The sequence below is a fragment of the Homarus americanus genome, unplaced genomic scaffold (genome assembly GCF_018991925.1).
Source record: "Homarus americanus isolate GMGI-L3 unplaced genomic scaffold, GMGI_Hamer_2.0 scaffold24260, whole genome shotgun sequence".
NCBI lineage: Eukaryota > Metazoa > Arthropoda > Malacostraca > Decapoda > Nephropidae > Homarus > Homarus americanus.
In genome coordinates this window covers 591,783-614,796 of record NW_024721079.1, presented here as the reverse complement: position 1 = coordinate 614,796, position 23,014 = coordinate 591,783, and the positions used below count along the sequence as shown (strand labels likewise).

The 23,014-nt window shown below is 34.0% G+C and overlaps 1 protein-coding gene across 3 annotated transcripts; it reads left to right on the top strand.

Moving 5' to 3' along the window:
* Positions 1-869: 869 nt before the first annotated feature.
* On the top strand, positions 870-23,014 carry LOC121861393 (phosphatidate cytidylyltransferase, photoreceptor-specific-like). Of its 3 annotated transcripts, none has more exons than XM_042359065.1 (10): positions 870-1,101; positions 5,436-5,575; positions 6,535-6,631; positions 6,905-7,084; positions 7,675-8,034; positions 8,992-9,144; positions 9,549-9,680; positions 10,896-11,030; positions 11,313-11,431; positions 19,693-23,014. In XM_042359065.1, the coding sequence occupies exons 1-9, from the start codon at positions 1,036-1,038 to the stop codon at positions 11,397-11,399; spliced, it is 1,350 nt and encodes a 449-aa protein (XP_042214999.1). In that variant the 5' UTR covers positions 870-1,035; the 3' UTR covers positions 11,400-11,431; positions 19,693-23,014. The 3 variants fall into 3 exon arrangements, with proteins under 3 accessions (XP_042214999.1, XP_042214997.1, XP_042214996.1); XM_042359063.1 differs by lacking the exon at positions 19,693-23,014 and adding an exon at positions 11,600-13,193; XM_042359062.1 differs by lacking the exon at positions 19,693-23,014 and having other exon boundaries at positions 11,313-13,193.

The window sequence follows — 23,014 nt, the reverse complement described above, 5'->3', positions numbered from 1 at the left end:
CCACTACTGGGTGGACATACTCAATAACACACAACTCTTATAGTCACTTAGCACCATAAAGACCAAGTATTACTATGTTTGAGTTTATCAGCTCTTAGGTTTAACACTTTCTTGCATATATCATGAGATTTCATGCAGCCCTTAACATTTATTTGCTGGCCACCCAAATACAGTGTTTAAGTATAACATTAACTCCAACAATTATAGTGTTCACAAATGCAAAACATAAATGGATAAATAACTTATCTAACATACCTCAGTCTCAATATGTTATTCACAGTCGTCTAAGTTAGTTGATGCATATCCAGAACCGCTGCACTTCTGCATATAGTCTCGCCTCACCCTATCCCCGGTCATATGTACAGTACTTTTATCCTCTTCGCCACTGATCAGCTTGTGAGCCTCTTGGGTGATCGGTCACGTAGGGCTGTGCGTGACGTTGGTTGTGAAAAAACTGAAAACGTAGATAATCAAACTTTTAAGAAAAGTCGGTCCTCTAGTCTCATTTAACCTGCCCTGACATATATAAAGGTTAACAGGGGTTAGTAAACACTGAGGACTTGGATGTGTTTACGTTTGTGATCAATGGTTGAATGTATTTGTTACTGGGTCAGTTTACCTTCAATCCTTTAACAGTTTTCCTTCACTCTCACCTCTCGGTCGTCGGGAATTGATATTGTTGTGATTTAAGAGTTTTTTTACAGGCATATTTTAGGAGGAGAGTGAAATTTACGCTTGAAATAATATTAAATTTACAGTGATTTAAAATAATACATTGGGCAACAAGTTGACCTCACGGTACTACAGCTCTTAGGAAATAATTGATATTATGGTTAAATGTACAGTAACTCCTGAATATACTACACAGGCGGGTGAGGAAGGGCACTGAGAGGAGCAGTGCGCAGGTTTCAGTATCTCAAGTAACCTGTGAAGACCAGCGACATTAAGGCTGTCTTCACTACACCCGCTGCCACTTGTCATAACCCAGCCAAGCCGTGGACATATTGTCGTCTGTTTTTGTTACACGTATCAGTCATGACTTCCGAAATTGAGGGGGAATTACGAAAACGCATGACAGAAACAGAGGACAGACACGAGCAGGTATTGGTATTGTCATTAAGTTCTGAATGTGTGTGTCAAAACATCTGAGGTGCAAAAGATATTAAGACACGTAGCAGCTCAAGTGGGAGGCCATAACATATATTCAACCCTTACTTAACATGCTATTTGAATGGTTTACCTTGATCCTTTACCCTCACTGTATGTACTTAATATAATTGCAGTATGTAGAAGACATGAGAACGTCAGCTACTTTTAATGTGTTAGTTTCAATTTATCATCATGAATACGTTTGCTACGTGTCGTGGTATGCTATTATTACCTCTTTACACTACATAGGCATCCATGTCTTGGTATCTGCCCTTCATACATCTCCATCAATAAGTACAGTGTATTCACAAATTATCCTCACCCTTAAATAAGCATTAGTGCAGGAAATAAAGGTCATATAATTTAAATCACAGTTAAAAACAAGGTAAACGCTATTTTAGTAATAACATTCCTGTTCATTCATAAAACAAATCATTACTCTTACCAGTATTTTAGGTTTGGTTAGGTTAGGTTCAGGTTAGGTTTTCAAAGGCTTGGTAACTGTAACAAACCATTGATATTGGTAGTGGGTCATATCTCCATAAATCACCAAGAAAAACATAAACAAAAACTATTTTGGTTTATAATTTCCTATTATGGTCCCTCACAAACCTTTACTGCAATTATTTTCATTTGTTGTACTGTACTGTACACCTAAACTACAATAAAGCCTCTGTACCATTATATCAAGGTCTGTTAGATGTGAAGCCCCCATCTTATGGATTATATGGAGAGAGAAGTCTCTTATATATAGGTTTTACTGAAGTTATATTTTTGTATTTTTGTGTAGATTTATTTTTTAATTCCTGACAAATAATTTCGGCATGATAAACAAAAATTTTTAATGGAATATTTTCATGCTGAATACGAGTTCATTGATGATATTGAAAGTTTGGGTGAATGCTTAATTACTATAGTATAGGTATTGAGTTATGGCCCTTTCTACTGTGTCATTACTAACCATATTAAAGGTGGATAGGACTTTAAAGCAGGGGGAAAATGTGCAGTTAGAAACATAACTAAAAGAATCTAACCTAACCTGATCATTGTACTCACCTGGTGGGTGGGTACACAAACACTGGCGTATGATTTAGGTTCATAATGCAACACCGATACCTGTATATTATTTAGGCTTGTTTGCAGATGTTTGGGGAATATTAGCCTTGAAGAATAACATAATCATAAGATCAGGTTTGGTTTGTTCCTGTCATAGTCCAGTGAGTCTCCCTGACATAGCTCTGTTGACAAGACCATGACATTTTTTAAGAATCTTTTGTAGTAGTTAAAACTAGTTGTGCACCTTAATTATGTAGCTTCTGTACTGTACAACATTTCTCTGAAGAATACAAATACTTTCTTTTTTATCATGAAATCGGCAAAAAATGGACGAGCAATATACAGTACAGTATACGATACATTAAGCTGGATATAAATTACTGTAGTATACAATTTCTGTGGGTGGTGCCGTCAACTGAGAACCTATGCCATATTATCTTCTCGGTGATTGTGTGTCGGTACTGCAGACCTAAGAGAAAAAATCGTAAATTTTGTTTGGTTAGGTTAAGGTAGGTTTGGTTAGATAGGGTAGTTTGTTTTATTTTGTAATCTATGATTTATAGAATGTAGCAGTGTCTAATACAGTGTTACCACATTAGAGTACCTTGTGTGCACTCTGCATTAGGTAACCAAATTTAGCCGTTATTACATTTTCTTTGGTTTTAAATTTCTTTGATTTCTTTTTGAAAATCAGTGTGTGAAGTTATTCTGCTGGTGTTCCTCTTTTTCAACTCCCATTTTGTGTCAGACTCATTAAGTCCCAGTCCTCTCTGGACTGTAATTTTTATTATTATAATTTTTTTTATTGATCAGTTATGTATATATTATTTTCTCTTTTGACATATACAATACAGTATTTTATTTTACCTATTACCCAACACCACCATTTATGTTATGACATATACAGTAATTCATATTAAGCTATTATTATACATTTTTTCTCCACCCAACAAGCTGAGAGTGCACAGCAGAGTGTTTGTACGAGTTGTGAGACCTTAAAGGGGTGTTGCCGTTTGGTCACCTCTCAAACTTAAGGATGCATTCACCCTCTAAATGGTGGTGTATTGATGTTAGGTCTCCCTCATGTGAAGACTGAGAATAGCTATATCAAGTGGTGTTATATTTTATGAGTTGTGGCTAAAAAGTCATGTTTATTGTTTTGATGGGTTGATATTCAGTTATTATCATATTATTATTATTGAGTACAGTATGGTATATTTTACAGTACAGTATTATAATGTTTAACTGCATTTTTACCTTGTCTAATATTTTAAACAGCTGTGACACCAAGGGACTCTTTTTATATACAGTATATATAAATACAGATACCCAGAAGACCTCATTTATACACTCAAAACAGTTTATATTTTGAGAATTTATTACTGTATACAGTACAGTATACCAATGGACGTAAAATAGTTTAGCAAATGAATGTCATGATGTCACTTCTCCTGTTAGGTAATAATTGGTATGCTTCCTCTCTTTTGTAGCCAGAGGAAAACCTTCAAGTGGGGATTTGGGGAGATTGTGTGTGTGCATGTATCTGGCTCTACAGCACTCATGCCTGCCTCAGTGTTCATATTTTATATAGTATGTTATGATGTGACTGATGTATGATTCACTCTCCATGGTCAATTAATTTCATAACAATACAATACATCAAGTGAAACTACAAATGCAGTTCAGTGTTGGAAAGTGAATGATTCTTAGTTAGGTTTTCTGAAAATGATATCTGCAAGTTTTATCCTTAATTTAAACTAGCCATCAGGAAAGCAGTTATTCCTTCCACTGACAAAAGTTGACAAGGACCATAGAGATGGGCTGTAGCACCTGTACACACTAGCTGCAGTGGTATTGAAGAAGCAAATCTCAGTAACAAGAATATGACATTTTTAAATGAGCACACCCAAGTTATGTACAGTACTGGTACCCTGTATTAATTTACTTGATGTAAGGTTTAGGTACTCTCACCAAAAACTTCTCTAATGCTATAAGCACTATGCAGTCTGAAAATGAACAAAGAATCTGAAACCATTCCGAGATGACAAGCCCCCATTGTGCTCATTCTCACATAGATTGTGCCAGGTGTTGGAGAAGTTTGTGTTGAGAGTGTACATGACTAGGTTGTTGGTGTTGAGTAACATGACAGGAAAAATGATTTCATAACTACTGAAATTCTCACTATCATTGTTCTTGAAGTGCAGTATGAGTATAAAGGTTGATGATAACTATTTATCAGCTCACTTTATGTACCGTAATGTCTTTAACACAGTTATTTATACGTATCAGGTTGTTTCCTAGTGAACTACTCGCAATAAAACGTCCTGATAATTTGAATATGTAATATGTATCATGGCCTGTTCTTTTTTATGATTTACTCCTAAAACTAGGTACCCTTGCTTTAGAAATGTTCTCAGAAATACTGTATAAATTTTATCAGTTTGAGTGATATTATTGTAATATCAGCCAATATTCATGGTGGTTAAGGGATGTTTATATTGTGAATGGTACAGGGAGCTGCTGTAGGCTTTAATAACCTTGTCCATCTAATGTGAAGTGTAAGGTGCAGATTTCAACCTGTGGTAGATAATGTAGGCTGTTATGCAAAAGTCCTACAGTACAGCATTTTTTATTAATATAGTCAAAGCCTACCAGCAGGTATACCAGGTGTGTGTAATCTTGTTCCTTTTTTATATACTGTACTGTATATATAACAATCTCGACAAACAAGACTTCAAATTTTCTGTTTAGAAACCTTGCCTTGTATAAAAAGCTGTTAAGATTTCAATGAAACTTTACATAAGTTGGTACTCATTAATTACCTACTTCATTTAAGAATTATTAATTGTTACCTGTGCAGTAGCTTGATAAGTTGGATCTATCATCTTGAGTCAGTGTTACTATCATTAGCTTTCTGCTCACCATTGATCATAAAAATGGAATATATCATTTTTTCCAGGTACAGTGAAGAATATTATTTAGAATGATATTAGTAGATTATATGCAAGTATTTTGTTAAGTATAAGTGTAGTAAAGGAGATGAAGGTACATAAAGACATATTGCTGTGAAAGGTGATGAAAGCATATAGTTAGGGAGTACCAGTATGTCCTTTGATGGAGGTGAAAGGACATGGAAGTATGTACTGAAGGAGTATTGGTGCATTAAATATAAGTTTGAAATCACTGTATTTGTTATTGATCATTAATGAGCCACTTGTCTCTGTGTGCAGATTGTACCCAGCTCAGAAGTAGATTCAGATGATGACCGTGTCCCAGAGCAGACACTAGAACACAGAACAAAGCATACCCCTCATGGAACTGATCAACAGCCTAGTTTCCTTCACACTATTCTCTCTCCATTGCCACCAAGGTACTGTACATTATATTATACAGTTGTGTCCGGAGAGCCTACGAGACATGCTGTTTTTGTAACTGTCTGCCAATTTCTCTTAATATGTGAGTGAGAGACCTGGGTGCTGGTGCTTGTATATGCTAAGTTCAACATTGACTTTCTTGATCCTCCCTGAGAGAGTTGTATCTAAGACATTACTTATACTGTATCATTATTATTACATAGGAAAGTCTATTGGAGTGTTCGAATCTAATATTAAAGGGCTATGCATTTAATATTCCACTATAAGAAGCTTACATAATATTTGTTCACAAAAATATCCAAATATAAATGGTTAATTAACTTGTAACTTGGGAAAGTAAAGCAGTTGAATGTAGCACAGTACTGGCCACTCATCCTTCCTGTGTACTGAAGGCTAATTATTGTATACTGTATCCACACTGTCTACTGTAACTTAGAATATCATAAGTATTCCCATCAACATGTAAGGGAATACAGTATATTATATAAGTACGGTAATGGTGTTAAAGTTTTGTGTAGCCTTGAAAAGCCTTGACTTCGGCCCCATGACTTGTTAAATGGCTAGCTTCAGCACCATGTCTACTTCACATCATAAAACAGAATTTTAGAATCAGTCTTTCATTTTTTAGTTGTTCATCCTAATTTCATGATGAAAAATTGAAGCTGCTTAAAATTAATGCTAAAAGGGGGTAAATATCAATGTTGAGGATTTTACAGAGATGGTCATTTTCCATGGCATCTGAGAGAGAATACCTCCTCGGCCACTTGTGTGTATCAAGACAAAAATATACTTGTGTACTGTATTACATATAGTGTAGTATCATAGATGGGTAGGGGGATGGATACAATATTAAAGTGCATATATGTTATTAATCAACAGTGCATTATTGTGATTGATTTATACCACAATGATTGTCTCCCATCTCACTAATGCTGTTTCCCTTCTTTGTCAACAGATGGAGAAACTGGGTGATACGAGGCATCTTCACTTGGCTCATGATTGGTCTCTTCTGTTTTATTATCTTTGTTGGCCCACTGGCTCTAATGTTCACGGTAAGAATTCTCAATAGCAAAATTTTTTATTTTTTTTTTTTGATGGAAGTGTATCAATGAATGATAGTCAGAAAAGAGTGGGAGATATTTTGAAGGTGAATTTCAGATTTGTGACAGCTTGGTCATTCCACCACTTAGGAATGCCTTACATTATCTGAAGGCCTTATTATGGGGATTTTACTGATATAATTTTTTATTTATTTTTTTTAATGTGCTGCTGTATCAAGATGGATTTGTTATTTTGTTATCTTATTATATTTCTTTGTTTGGCAGACATTACTGGTACAGGTGTGGTGCTTCAAGGAGATCATCAATATAGGCTACTCAGTCTACAGAATGCATGGCCTGCCCTGGTTCAGGTCTCTCTCTTGGTGGTTTTTGATCACCAGCAATTATTTCTTTTATGGAGAATCACTGGTGGCCGACTACTTCAGTGTTATCTTCTCCAAAAGTGTAAGTACGATACTGTACTGTATTGTTAATCCTCATCATCATTCTATGTTTTATTGAAAATAGTAAAATGTGTTACAGTAATGTCGTAAATTCTCGGGAAGTTTGACACTGTTCCAAGACAATATTTGACCCTTAAACTATGGCTGGGAATTCCTGATCACTGTTCTAATAGACATTGCCAATCACCTTTTGAAGCATTCCAAGTTAAGCAGTAATTGATTTGGCCGTGTTCAGGGATGGATTTCCTGTTTTGAATGTTTTAGTGCTATTTAGCATATGTTAATTCTTATCATTATTTTCGTGTGCCCTAGCAAGGATGTTGTTACAAGCAGCTGTTATAGGTTTATCTCTAAGGCATCTAAGAACTTGTATGGCCTTTTCTTTCAGTGTGATCTTTAAGACTGTGATAATTAGTGCCAACCAGGTACTGTACTTCGATTCAGCTGTGAGATGGGATTTATGGGATCATTTCTTGATTTTTCATTCCTGGGACTGTCTAGTAGGGTTGTCATGACCAGTTACTCTACTGTGTTTAAACTTTTAAAGAGAAACAAATTTTACAGCTTTACCAATCTTTTTATACCCAACAGGATATAATGCGTTGGTTGATTGCCTACCACCGCTTCACCTCATTCTTCATGTACATTGTTGGATTTGTGTGGTTTGTGCTTTCTTTGAAGAAGAAATACTACATGCGACAGTTTTCTCTGTTTGCATGGACGCACGTTGCTCTGCTTATTGTGGTCACCCAGAGCTATCTTATCATCATCAACATCTTCCATGGCATGATCTGGTTCATTGTGCCTGTGTCCATGATTGTCATCAATGATGTCATGGCATACATGTTTGGATTCTTCTTTGGCAAGACTCCACTCATTCAACTCAGCCCAAAGAAAACCTGGGAGGGCTTCATTGGTGGTGGTATTTCAACAGTCTTCATGGGAATGATGGTAAGCTCTTAAATGCTTTTGTTTCAGTATCTGTTAAACAGTTTACTTTCTTCAGTTTTTGCCTTTGGACTGATTGTATTCTTATGAATATACAGTACAGTACTTAGGAAAATGATTTTTGAAGTGTACAGTAAATAAAAAAGTACTGGACTAATTAAGACAGCAACGTCGTTACTTAGATGAAATCCGTTAATTCGGCCGTCCATATCAGCAGGAAAGCACAACTATTCAAAGCAACAGCCAGCATATTACACTAATGCAGATTAGTTTATTTAAGCTCATAATAAATTAGTTCAAGAAATATAATCATATTCATGATACAGTATATTTTTAGTAAATTCAGTTGTGTTTTATCTAAGGTATTAATAGATGTGCATTTAACACTATTTATGCATCATATTCGGGCACACACAGGCTTAGTATAAAACATTGGATGATGCAGACAACGCATATGTGAAACAGTTGATATACTGTATAATGAATATGTCTTCCTGTATTAGTTAGCAACGTATATGTTAAATGGTGTATATTGGTACAATGTTTGGCAAGGACCCCCTGTACAAGTAGTTATTATTTTTAGTTTTCAGGTATACGTATTGTGAAATGTTATAAATGTTTCTCACACATTCATAAAGTATTACCCTAAAACTACAAAATAAGACAAGTTGTTAGGTAGAAAAGGCCATGAAGAAAAGGAACATGAGTCAAGGCCAAGACCTCGTATGTGTCTATATAGAAGCACAGCACAATATTTATGAGTGTGTATGTATGTAAGTCTTGTGTACATGAGATTGTATGTGTGATTATGCATCCATATGTGTAGACTTAGTAGGTAATAGGTTAATTTTTTAGTGCAGGGCATTATGCCAAAGAAACAATATTATCAAAATATAATAAACAATGTTCCTTGAAAGAAATTTTTCCTTCTTGTTCACTGAGACTTTATTTATTTTACAGCTCTCTTATTTGATGTGCCAGTATCCATTCTTCGTGTGCCCTGTGGAATTCAGCGAGTCCGAGGACAGTTTTAATTACACGTGCGATCCTTCCCCCATATTCAGACCCCAGGAATACAGCTTACCTGAGACTTTGGCCAACTTCTCTGCTTTGGTATGTTATGAGACATTTCCTCTTTATAATGAATGCACTCAGTTGCTTGTATAGTGTATCTGTATAGCACTTTTTATGCCTTTCCTGTCATCATTTGTACACCAGTACAGCTTATTCTTGACAATGGAGTTCTTTCATCTGTATAATATGCCAGTTGAAGTGCTCTTGCGTGTCTTTCCATATTTATAGGTTTATTTCCATTGCACTAAAACAAAAATTATCCAACATACAGCACTGAAATATGTAGGTTTCCCTGTAACCTAGCTTACCAGTTGAAATTTTTAAGTTGTTTAATTTAATTTTGTAATAATGATACAGTAGCTAATTTAATTTTTTTACACTATTTATTTATTTTTGGAATGGACTAAATGCAAAGATTTCTACATTTTTGCTTTTCATTTCAGCTGGGTTGGAAGAAGACTGTGACTATGTACCCATTTGTTCTTCATTCAGTTGCACTGTCCGTCTTCAGCAGCGTTATTGGACCCTTTGGAGGTTTCTTTGCCAGTGGCTTTAAGAGAGCATTTAAGATTAAGGTAAGAAATAATTATCTCTTTAGGTACTTTTGAGTATCACGATTCCAAATATCAGTTTTCAGAAAGACTAAATTTCTGGTGCGCCTGTACATCGCCTGGTGATATACATCAATAAATTCAATTACTGTATGAATACAGGTATATGAACTGACCCTTTAACTGTTGATTCCTTCTGGGTTAATGGGGCTGGAACATGTAAAAGTATATAGGGTTTTAGTAGCGAAACCCAATTGTCTGTTCTCTATTTATTGAGTAACTATCTCATATACAGTTCCAAGTGTATATCACTGTAACTTAATCACTGTAGCTATGAGTGTTAAGATGAGGACGGAGGCTATGTTAAAGAGCTCTTCTAAATACGTCCGGTTGGTGTGAGGTGTTGAGTGACAATCCTGTAATATCCAACGAGGGAGAACGGTAATATACGTCCTCCCTCGAGGGAAGACGGAACCATCCACGATGGCTCTCAATAACGTCTTCCTCTAGTCAAGGATATCAAACTACTGCCACAAGAGGTGGCCAGAGAGCCGGCTACTTAATGCCTTAGCTCAGCACTAAGTGACACGACTTCCCGTGGGCACAACTTATCTCGTGCTCTGAACATGCTACCTCACAGCTAGTGGAAAGTTACAGAGGGTGATAGAGTATATAAATCAAATGTAATTAACCCATTTATATAAATACTCCTGCTTATAAGACAGGGACTATTACATACAGTATGTATATATATATATATATAATATATATATATATATATATATATATATATATATATATATATATATATATATATATATATATATATATATATATATATATATATATATATATATATATATACACATATATATATATATATATATATATATATATATATATATATATATATATATATATATATATATATATGGTATATATATATATATATATACCTATATATATATACACACACACACACACACATAGGGAGGTTGGTTTACTGCCGGTAAATGTGGTATCATGGACCACCTCTGTCAGGTTCTTGGCTGGTTAGAGTAAGGTAAAGTACCCATAGGTGTTCAAAAGAAATTAATTAATTTTTCTGCAACGACTTAAATTCCTTTGACTTCTTACAACCAGAATGCTACCAAGTATACTCTATGAAATCATTGTGTTTCTTCAAGTTTTGTTTTTATTTACTATTACAGAAGATCATGTAAAGTTATCTACTTGCAGGACTTTGGTGATGTTATCCCGGGCCATGGTGGAATGATGGACCGCTTTGACTGCCAGTATTTAATGGCCACATTTGTGAATGTTTATATAATGACATTCATCTCAGAAACATCACCTCAGAAGCTTCTGCAAAAGGTTAGAATTTTGTGGATATATTTGTGTACAGGGTATATATATAACAGGGCTTTCCTCGAAGCTGTATAGAGTTGATGCCATCATGTTTAGATTTTTTTTGGCACTCTTAAGGTTCCCAGAAAAATAAAAGTTTAACAGGTTATACTATTACCTGGATCAGAAGCAATACTACTGTACTGTGACTGTGACCTCCCTTTTGTTTGGATGGACCAAGGGGAAGTTAAGTAAAATAACGGTAGTATAAAGTCACAAACAATAATTTTTTATTTGTGATGTTTACAGGTGTACATGCTGAAACCAGAGCAGCAGCTGCAGCTGTACAATATGCTTCAAGACTCTCTTATTGCTCGTGGGATTTTACAGCCGTGAGTTCCAGTAGAGAAATATTTATAGATGATAATGTAAGTACTACATGTATGTGTATCTTACATCATGTCTTTGCCAAAGTAATACCACATTAATTCCATACTGTTTAATCCTTTGCAAAAGATTACATATTTATATATATTCATTAAAACCTATCAATAAAAGCATGTCCACAAATAATTAAAGACCCCTTGTCATCTCAGATTCATCTAGACATCTGGTGATAGGTACAGTACCTGCTAGGTGAAGAGCAAGCTATGTGCTGAGAGCTGTATACTATCAGTAACACGACATCAGTGACCTTAATCTTTTACCATGTCTTCATATTTGGTTTTGAGATCATTAGTACACAAGCAATATACATTTTCACTCGTTTTCACTAGAATCTCTTCCCCACCACAGTACATCACTGAGTAACCAGAATTGAGAACAATACACACTCTCCCTTCAGTTGCTCTTAATGATTGCTGTTATTACATGCATTAATTTTGTTAATAGTTTAAATGCAAAGAGGAGATAACAATTTCAGTTAACTAATTCAAACACATTCCTGTAGCCACACACTTACACTCTCATAATTCAGGGTGAAGGTAATTGCAGTTGTCTTTACCTTTTATGACAAAATAATTATTGAAGTAGTGCAGTGTTCATATATCCTAATTATTTGTAATTAATGATAATCGACTAAGTTGTAATGAGATTGCGTCAAGTATTTCTTTGTTAGTATTTATTATTTTATATACTTCGATATTTAAGCCACTTATTAACATTAAATATTTATAATTGGTTCATTTACTTAGCGATGTTGCCTTTAAGAGATGAAATATGATTCTCCTTTTTATACAAGTGAAGAACAAAAGAGTGTAATATCTTATTTTGGTTAACCTATCAGTAAAGAACTAATATGTTTTAAAGAAGTGAACATTTCTCAAAGCATTTCATTTGTTCACGATGAAGTACACAGCTGGGCTTAGGGAATGACTTGGGGATGCATATACTGTAAGTTTTATCTGGACACTGTGAACATCAGTATAAAATGGGTCTTAACCAATGTATAAATTAAGTATTTTTGTATGATGATGATGATGATTTGTATGAGGCTATAAACAAAAGGTATAACTTTACTTATTTGGATGAATGAGGTTGTTCAGTGTCCATACTACTAACTGCCCTGTTCTGTAATAGGCTAATATAGTTTAGCCTGACTGCCTGCAATCCAGTATAGGATGTTATAGTCCTTTCATAGGATAAAATTTGAGTTGTTACATTATGTACTTCCCACTAAATGTACTAAATGTTATCCCATGAAATGTCAATATAGCCTAAACTACTCAACTTTCCTTTCACATGATAAGGCGGTGCAATCCTAAGTAAATACACTGACTTACCCTTATAGGATGGTGTAGCATGGGCTCCTTACGCCCTTCTTTTCCATAACACTTATAATATAGCTGGAGGATTCATGTGATGACTAGGATTATGAATGGATGACTGAGTAGCAGGTTATTAATCGACTTTGTAATTATATCATGCTTTTTGTACATACATGGTACTGTACTACTAAATGTATGCATATCAACTCTGATGTGTTGGAATTTATATACTACATGTATATACTTTAGGTACAAACTATATACTTTACTGTTTTGTTTAATTTCTGAGTATGAACTTAAGCCTTTTTTTGTGTGTGTGTGCAATGATTTTTGTTTTATATATATATATATATATATATATATATATATATATATATATATATATATATATATATATATATATATATATATATATATATATATATATATATATAGCTTTACGCGGCCAATTGAACCCACGGAGGCCAGCGTAAAGCGGGAAACGCTTAAATGGAACAACAGAACATATGGGATTAATATTAATAGAGACTGGGCCGACCCCCAAACTCCACTTTTTCAGACACAATACGTACGTTGCAGTAAAAATAACATCTTAATTTTATGATGGTATACACACACAATAATTAAAAGAAATATCAATAATATTAGGTTTTTTAACACTTACATTAGTAGAAAAGATGGCTGGGAACACGGGGATGGGAGGTTGGTTCTGAGGCAGAGGGCAGATTATTGGCCCTCACCTGTATCACTTGTATCAATTGTATCACTATCCACCACAGAGGCTTGCAGGGCCTCCTTGTCAAACCCCTGAAAGTCCATATCCTCACTATCACTATCACTGACTTGGGCAGGCTGTGGTGGGTGGCGGGTAAAGAACTCGGTAATGTTTTGATGACTGGGCAACCTTGTGTGCACCCTGCCCGCGCCGCTTCCCGCGTATATGAGTAGATGCACCGCGTAAAGTTGAAATTCCGGTTCTGGCGGAGTACCGCGTAAACGAGAGCCTCGTAAAGCAGGGTATTACTGCCCTTTATTTTCTCTCTCATTTATACACACACACAGATAATCTTATCCCCCAAGAATATAATCATTCCATCATGTTGTCTGTTCTTGTTCTCAGGTAAGATGGAAAAAATACATTTAGAAAAATATATTGGCTACATAGAAACATTTGGTGTAGTAATATAAGGGAACATTAGCTTAATGGAGGTGATGCACTGTACTATAATGTATACATGTATATTCATTTTAATTCACCTTTTATTATTTAAAGAGATCTTCTCCAAGGGAGTTTAATTTTACTTGTGATAAATTATTTGATGAACTAAGTTGGAGAGTTTTAAATATGAACATTGCAGTTGTCTCTTGTCTTCACACAGTAGTTTACAGGAGCCTCATCCAGTTCAGATGTAGAAATATATAAACTGATACTGAAACACTGATGGTCCTGTGATGATTGTTTAATAATAATTTTTAGCTCTGGTAATTTTTATCTTGGTGGGGGTAGAATCTGTAAGGTACAGTACAATGATAATTGTATTTCAGCCAGTTGTAGCTGTGACAGTTGTTCCTCACACAGTTATGGTAGCTGCAAGTTCCTCTCTGACTTCTCTCCCGTCATAAATAACATTAGTCTAACTGTACACACTCACGATTGGAGGGACGGCAATATTATTTATATATATTTAGTTTTTTAATATATAAGTTGACTCCCCATTCATTAATATTAATATTTTGTATCATGTGTGCTTATGCCACTCATGACTGGAAAATATTACATACTGTACATTCATCCAAACAGTTTCCTTGGGCATGAGCTAAACAGTGAACTCGGTAGCATCGCTTAGTTAAGGAATCAGGAGTAATGGTCGTTAATGACATATAAGCTTTTGAAAAACAGGCAATTGAAATTCTCCTAAAAATCATATGGTGAGCTTAGAGAATCAATTAGTGACTGCAGTAGGCAAAATTAATAAACTTTTTGCGATAGCAATTTCAATTTTTGCTTTGTGGTTTGGCATTTCTTTTCCGAGTACAGTATACTGTTCAGGGTTATCATATGCTTTATATAAAACTTTAATAAAGATTTAATATAGTACCCACCCAAGTGGCTAACAAGCTGATCAGTGGTGAAGAGGATAAAATTATATGAAATATTGTACCTCTCATCACAAGGTACAACTTTAATGTATTGTTATAACTGTTATTTCTGTTGTATTGGCAAAGGAGAGTTGAAAGTGTGAAGTGTATTTATTATGTATGTCACTTTTCGTGTACTCATAGATGGGTGGTCCATGCAAAATCTTATGCTTTTCTGCAACTACACGTCGAAACACTTTGTGTAAGATGCATCAGCAACCTTTTTGGTACTGGTACATATGCTGAAGAATTTTTCATATTGCATTGGGCAATAAATTACTTTGAAATATCATTAAAAGTTTTTAATATCTTTGTTGTTTTTAATTAGAGAGCATAAAAGTACAGGTACTGTAAATAAGTAGGCTAACAAGAGAAATGAATACACATGGAAATTTACAAGTATTAAATAGCAGCATTTAAAGTAGTCACTATTGTCAGCAAAAAATAAACAGGCAGTAAGAGAAAAGAAGACTATTGCTTGATTGTGCTTCCATAAGTGACCAAGAGTATCAGAGCTGTTTTGAATATTTTATCAATTTTGAAATATAGATTTCATATTTTCCTCAAAATTAGACTATTTGGAAAGAAAGGCCTTGAGGCTAATGACATACTGTACACCATAAATTAGTGAGTGTTTGTTATAATAGAATATTGTAATTGGTTATCTAATTAATGTAATGATAATGTATGCATTTAATTGTAATTTAAAAGTGTAGTTAGAGAACTGTGTATACCTTGAGACCACCAGTAGTGAAGAGAGTAAGGTCCAAGTACAGTATAGTGAAAAATAAATTGTCTGTTATCATTAAGATTTTTATTAACAGTTGCAAGGATCAGGTTGACTAAGTTGTTTATATTTGTTTTCAATATTACTGTACAGTACTCTACATGATGAGTCCAGCATTTTAGAGAAAAAATTTCAAGAGGGGCATTTGTTCATGTAAATGTATGTGATAAGAGGAATCACCTTAGTAATACAGGGACCATTTTTTTTTATTATTACAGTATTGTTTTTATTGTGTAGAATTAAGTAGTCTACAAAATTTTAAATTCATGCAGTTTTGTTGAACCAGATGATTTAAATTGCACCTGGTGATGTGAGGGTAGGAATGATCTACAGTGCTGCTTTACAAAGAGAAATACTGTATGGTAAGGCTTCGAGACAGACTCAAACAGTGGGGGATATGATAAAATTTAGGTGATTCACAATGCTTTTGTGCAAAATACTGTCTGCCTTCAATACATATTCATGGTTTAAGGATTCACTAATCTCTCATATTCATGGCATTCAAGAGGTTGAAATCCCTGCATCTTGGGGCCAAAACTATTATCTTAAAACATGAAAAATATCAACTAACGTAGCCTGCAATTCTTATCCTCGGTACATGTTACTTAACTTCATCCAGCAGTGATGATGGGTTGTATACTTCATATGTCTGTTTAACTCCTTCAGTTAACAGCCATAGTCTCTCCTTACCAACACACAAGCATCTCATCCACAACACATTAAACAAGAGAAAATTGTCAACCACTGTCACTGAGAACCTAACTAATACATATAATAATCTGTGAAATATCATCTGTAAGATTCAGTAATATTATAACAGTGTATTGAAGGTAAAACCACTTTCAAATTTATAAAAAATCAGAGAATGTTAAATTACGTATTACATTTTTAATTATTAGATTCAGGTAAAAAATAACTCCAGGAGAAAACCAAAGATCCCTATAACGAATCAGCATTGTGGAGGGTAGGGCTAAAGGGGTATTACTGTAATTATTTGTGATAATTTGGATATGAATGGTCCGTTATTTTTTCCTTAACGGACCCGATTCCACAATATATGAACCTAGTCCGAACGGGTCAGAGTGTCGGTTAAGCTTGAGGGCCTTTGTAGATGGTGTTCATTCTAATGGCGGTTTACTGTATATAGAAATAAAAATGTTTTAAAATTATAATAATTCTCTGAAAAAAAAAAATTTTGGTGTAAGGATATAAGCAAGTACAGTATGTAAGGGTTTTTCTATGAGTCAGTTTAATGCTCTTTTGTTACTCTCTACACTTATTTTCCTCCCTGAATTTGAGGTCTTTGTATCTTGATTCATCCCAAACAAAAGTGAGAAAGGAGTAAAAATTATAAATAGATAGACTTTTAATATACAGCCACTACTCGACTTACGACTGGGTTAGGGACCCAAATCCAGGTCGTAAGTCAAAAATGCGAAGATAATACAGTACATAGAAAATCTAAAATGGGTGTCTCTTTTTCTTCTCAGCACCACAGAACTCTTACTTTTAAGCATGCCAGTCATTTTAGAGGGAATTACAAACGAAAATTTTGTCAGTGCACTGCTCAATCACTAACGTCGGGACTCGAAAATACGTAATTTGAAATAAATTTGGTATGACTGGGGCGGTCGTATATCCGGGTGGTCTTAAGTCGAGTAGGTCGTACGTCGAGGAGTAGCTGTACTGTGTTAATTAATATTCCTTTTTTATACAATAGGAAGCAAGAGTCTAATGTCAAGACACACTTCAACTTATGTACAGCCAGATTAGATCTCATTAATGAAAAATTTCCAGTATCCATTTTGTTATGCTGAAAAGTCTTTAAATGTTTATTGTTTGATTTACAAAACTTAAAAGTTTTTCAAGTAGTTGTTGAAATTGTCATTCATGTTACTTATCAAAATAATTCTAAGTTTTATACTTTAATATCTTTGTTGCCCATTCTAGTTTACCAGTTTACTCCTTTTATACTGTACAATTGTTTCAGATTAAGATATTATCACAATCATAGTTGTGATCATTATTATGGATGTCTCTCCCTACACCATAATGTAGTGAGACATGGAATCTCTGCTAATTATTCCAGTTACCTTCAGCTTTATCAATGCTTATTCATTGTTAAGTGTCTTTCAGCTCTATACAGAATCACATTTATTTACTACTTGTGTGAACCCTAACTTAAGTGTGATGTTGAAGTCGGTAATTCACCAAGATGTTAAAGGCAATGTGGAAATTATCATTCTTATCTGGTAGATATTTTTAAATACTGTACAGGACAAATATTGTTATGTCATCATAGGTTTGTTTTTTCCAATCAGTTTAAGACACTTCTCCACGACAGCACAGGGTGGCCACAATTCAAAGCAACTAATATGACATGATAAATGATTCTTATGGTCAAATTAGCTAACACACTGCTAAAGTGGTGTCCATCTGTTCACATTTTAATGAATAATGATGCCCATCCATTTCTTTGTCTCTTATACTTAATAAGACATGTTTGTATTGCAATGAATGTTAAATCCTACTCATTTTTTGTCTCATAGTTTTAATTAACCTTATATATTTTATAATGAATGTCACTGGCAGTCTCTTTATATACATGCCTACTGGTATGTTCAGTCACTCAAAAAATTATCGATGTAAAATTTTGTTGAAAAAATATGACACATCGGACAAAGGATTTTGACAATCCTACCGTGACAACAGGAGTCACGGTGTTCATTCTGAAATTCATCGATCACCCTGAGTACAGATAGTTGTTTGAGTGATTGTACAGGTATAAGGTATCTGCAGGTATCTAGTAGAGTAGCCTCTATAGTCTCCTGTATTGCTTAGCTCCTACACTCCTCCATTCTATAAACTTCCCATCCAAACATACTGTCCCACCTCCTGTCTCTCCCTGTCTTGTTCTGTCTACCTCTCCTCTTCTCCATTACTAATTTTCTCACATACTGTACATGTTGTTTCTTCTTACGTTAATATTTTTATCCTGATTTTTTGTGCTGCTTTTCTTTATTCCTTACAATTGCAGGTCAGATGGGCCCCAGTCTTAATAGGATTCACTCTAACCTAAACTAATCCAAGGATTAGGATTGGGGCCCATTAGGACAATATTGTAGTTCCTATTCTTGTGCAACAGTCCTTCCTTAAGAAGTCTAGAAGGAAGAATATCTATCACAAGCAGATGAGACAGCTAAATTATGTAGGTATGGAAAACTGTGGTTAGAAATTCACAAACAATTTATAGAAGATTGGAAATTTACTATGAATATCAAATAAAGTTTTAGTACTGTAATGTGTCATAGACAAAAGTATTGTATTACAGTTCAGATGTGATTAAGCACAAGTTGTCAGAGATCAAAAGCAGCATAGAAATATTCAAAAGTGCAGCATTTCCCATTTTCTTGTTTGGTGTCTTAAAACAGTGCTGAAACCTCCAGACATTTCCTGAGTACAGTATTATTTTTATTTAGTGAATGTTTGGGGAATGACTTACATGCCCTTACAGGAACATGCATGAACAAGTGAAACCAGTCGCATATACTCGCACTTATAAATTTCAGAGTACTAATGGAGAATATCACTTAATTTTTCAAAGTTCTCCTTATAAGTTAGGTGAGAATCTTTGGTAATTGTTAACAAAGACTGCTTCACATATATTTTATTTTATTTTCATATGAATGGCTTACAGTATTTTTATTTATTCTGCCCAGTGCTTCTCCTTCTATCTCATCAAGTCCAGTACTTTTAGTTTTTAGGCTGTAGAGTTATGTCCATTCTTTGCTATGATAAAAGTTTGTCTGGCAGTAGATCCTCCTATTAGTCTTGGATTACATTACTGCATGCCTCTTCTGTTTATAAAAGATCTTCATGGTGACCATTGCTAGACACAAAATAGAATTAGTTAGAGCAGATAAATTAATATAATTTTTTCTTTTTATCTACTTACTGTATTTGTTTACCCAAGATTAAGCATATTTACTTTTTACAGGAAGGGGAGTGTATGTATTCACGTATGGAGAGAGTAAAAGATCACGCTATTAGTTATAATTTACTCTTTACTGTAACTGCCCCCTAAAAAAGGTTCATCATCTGTAATGTTCTTCTCTACGTGAGAATTTGCTCACATTAAAATTATTTGAATCTTGTGTTCATTTGGAGAATATACTGTAATTTATGTAATGCACTGTATTTGTTAAAGTTGTTTTAGGATTTTTACTTGGTTGGATGTTCCATATCCTAATTACAACTGTATCCTTGAGTGTACTTCTTAAGAAGGGTTTTATTTACTAACCAACCACTTCACTCTGTTCATATAGTACCAGTAATCTTCATACTGTGGTTCTGTTGCAATATCCAGTTCTAGTCAGAAATAGTATCTATTTTAACTTCAAAACATTTAAATTTTTTATCTTTAATAAATATCAGGAAGTCTTGTAGCATTAAACTGCTTAGTTTTCTCTCAGGTCATAGTTTGTGAGAGATTAAAGCTAGTATTTGTTTTGTATACAAATGTAGTTACAAGTTTTTATCTGTCTACTGAAGCAGTATAAGTACTGCTTACAAGTTCTCTTTAATTTTCCATAAAACAAAATTACTAAAAATTTTACAATTCATCTCGTCTATTTTTATGGAACTTTACATATTCCACATTTCATGTACCTGTATGTACGGTAAGTCATTAATTGTAACATCTAAATTGTTGACTATCACATGAGTGTTAATTGAAACTCAAAAAACTACCAGCATTTTTCTACTGCATGTGAGGAAGATTAAATTCTGTATTTGAAAATCATTCTGTCAAGTTATTTATGAGAATTTGCAAAAGTTTGCCCTGCAATGGCAAGGTGAAGAAAGTAAGGCCTATGACCAAACGTACGTTGATGGTACAGTACATAGTCATCATGTGTTCGGTGTACTGTAGTATCATAATGTCACAACTCCTGGAGGCCAAACATTAGTAACGTTAAGGGTCAAATATGTTTAAGTAATGAAACTCCATTACAATAATAATTCATAAAGAGAAAGCTAAGTGTACATGGGATATGGTCCCTTAATTTGTTATACTCTACTGGTAACTTGTAAAACTTAAATACAGCCACTAAGAATAAGAGAGAAGTATTCTATGTATAGTTACCAGCAAAAGTCCTCTCACAAACTTGCTACACAGGGCTGTGGGAGAACTTTTGCTGGCAACTGTACATTAAAGTAATCATGATAGGTAAATATGTTCAAGCAATGTTTAAAATTCAATTCAGATAGAAACAGCTTTGAATTTGACAACTTTTTATTTTCAGTTGTAAAAGACTATAGCAAATTTAAATATCAGTAGGTACAGTACAGTATAATGTGCCATATTATACTTGAAATTACCGGGACTGTTCAAATATTGATACAGTGATGTGATCAATTAAGAGTGTGTAGATTTTGCATGTAGGTTTTGTAGTTACTGCTGATCAGAATATGTAAACATCACATCGGTTTAGACCGTTTCCTGTATGTTTCATTATTCTTACATTAGTGAGAGTGGAATATAAGTATCATTAATAGATGTATTTTCATATACCCTGTACCTGTAATAACTATATCCTGTACACCATTTGGTTATTTAATACAGTGTATACAAGACAAAATTAAATGAATGGATAGCAAGATGTAAATGTTCTCAAAAAATATTAATATTTATTTAAGGATGTTTGTGACAAGATAAAACAGTTAAAGAATTCACCTGTGAGTCCTTGTGTTGGGGGATTTTTTCCCTCCATAACCAGCCTCCGAAGTTGTCAGTTCCATGTAATCATGTTGTTAGTTGTCCCCGTTGCAGTGATTTAGAGTCCGTAACTGCTTATAGCAACTTTTATGGAAATTGAATTGAGTACACTACAGTACAGTACTCTGGACTATTAATAAATATATTGGTAATTTTTGTCTTGATATACAGTAAGTATACTGTACTCAAACCCATGGCAATTAGTAGGCTACCAGTAGATTCTTTCCTACCTGTGCTATGTATTACCTAAAGTATATAATCTGATACCTACGTTATCAATAGTATGCCTTGATATCATATTGTCGTAAATGGTTCATATAAGGAAGTAGTTTCATGACATGTTGCACTATCTAGTGGACCAGAATTTGTATGTTTATTTTATTGTAAGAATTGTTGTATCTTCAGTGTTTGTAAATCCAGTTTTATAGTAACCTATGGTAGCTCCTGATATTAGTGTGTTGCTGTAGGTTGTGTTGAGTGTTGTAAGAGTTTAATGCTACTATCATAGTCAAATATTGTACTATTTGTTACCAAAGTATCAAGAAAAATTCACATAATATCTTAGATGGCATTTAAAAAAAAAAAACCTATTACTATTTTTTTCATTGTGTTTATATCAAATTTATGGCTAAATCCTTCAAATTATTTGATAAACTGTTTCAAATTTTTCTATTGCATTGTAATTAATATAGGTATTAAAGACAGGTAGGACAGATGACATGTGACAAATCTTAAATCTAATGAAACAGGCTTTATAAGTATTGTGTATTATTGTATACTATTTATAACATTATTTTTTAGGGCAATATATGCTAAAATAAGCAGAATTTTGGCAATTATGTTTACAGTACTGTAGAACCTCTGTAGTTCACTTATCTTTGGGACCGATTTTGTGATGAACCTAAGAATTTTACAAGCTAATGATTGACTTATAACACTGGTGCAGTAGACCTTGGGACCATATGTATGTAATACAGTACAGTACATATGTTTGAACCCAGTTACTTTCAAGACAGATTATCACATTTAGTACAACTGACCTTAAGATCCCAAATTAGGTTATAAATGAAAATAAAATATGTAGACTAATACTGTACAGTATAATTTTTACTTGCCATCCAAAGGGCTGATTGTTTACACATCAGAATTCCATTACAAAGCAGAGAGGACATGAAAATGCACAAGCCCAGTGACGCTGCCAGTAAAATAAAGTAAATACATTAGCTCTCTGGCCTAGATTTCACCTCTGCTGATTTAGAAAAATACACAGCAGAAAGACATCCTCACCAAACATACAATATCACTTAGCTATATTAGTTAAATTCACTTATTCATACCACAATCTTTTACACCAATCATAAAACTCATTCAGTTTATCTTTGCTTCTTTTAAATTCAACTATCATAAAATGAAATGGTGGAGGTACAGTGGGGTATGCTATAATGAACGGATCCTACTACGACTATTCCTATAATGAACGGTTTTATCTTTAAAATTGAGAATGCTATAACGAACGAAACTCCTACAACGAACATTGTTTAAA

What these genes read in the sequence shown, in the direction of transcription:
- LOC121861393 (XM_042359065.1), top strand. Translation starts at nt 1,036, where the DNA reads ATGACTTCCGAAATTGAGGGGGAATTACGAAAACGCATGACAGAAACA. An exon ending in CTCTCTCCATTGCCACCAAG is followed by an intron (nt 5,576 to 6,534) that starts GTACTGTACATT and finishes CTTTGTCAACAG; the next exon opens with ATGGAGAAACTGGGTGATAC. An exon ending in AGAGAGCATTTAAGATTAAG is followed by an intron (nt 9,681 to 10,895) that starts GTAAGAAATAAT and finishes ATCTACTTGCAG; the next exon opens with GACTTTGGTGATGTTATCCC.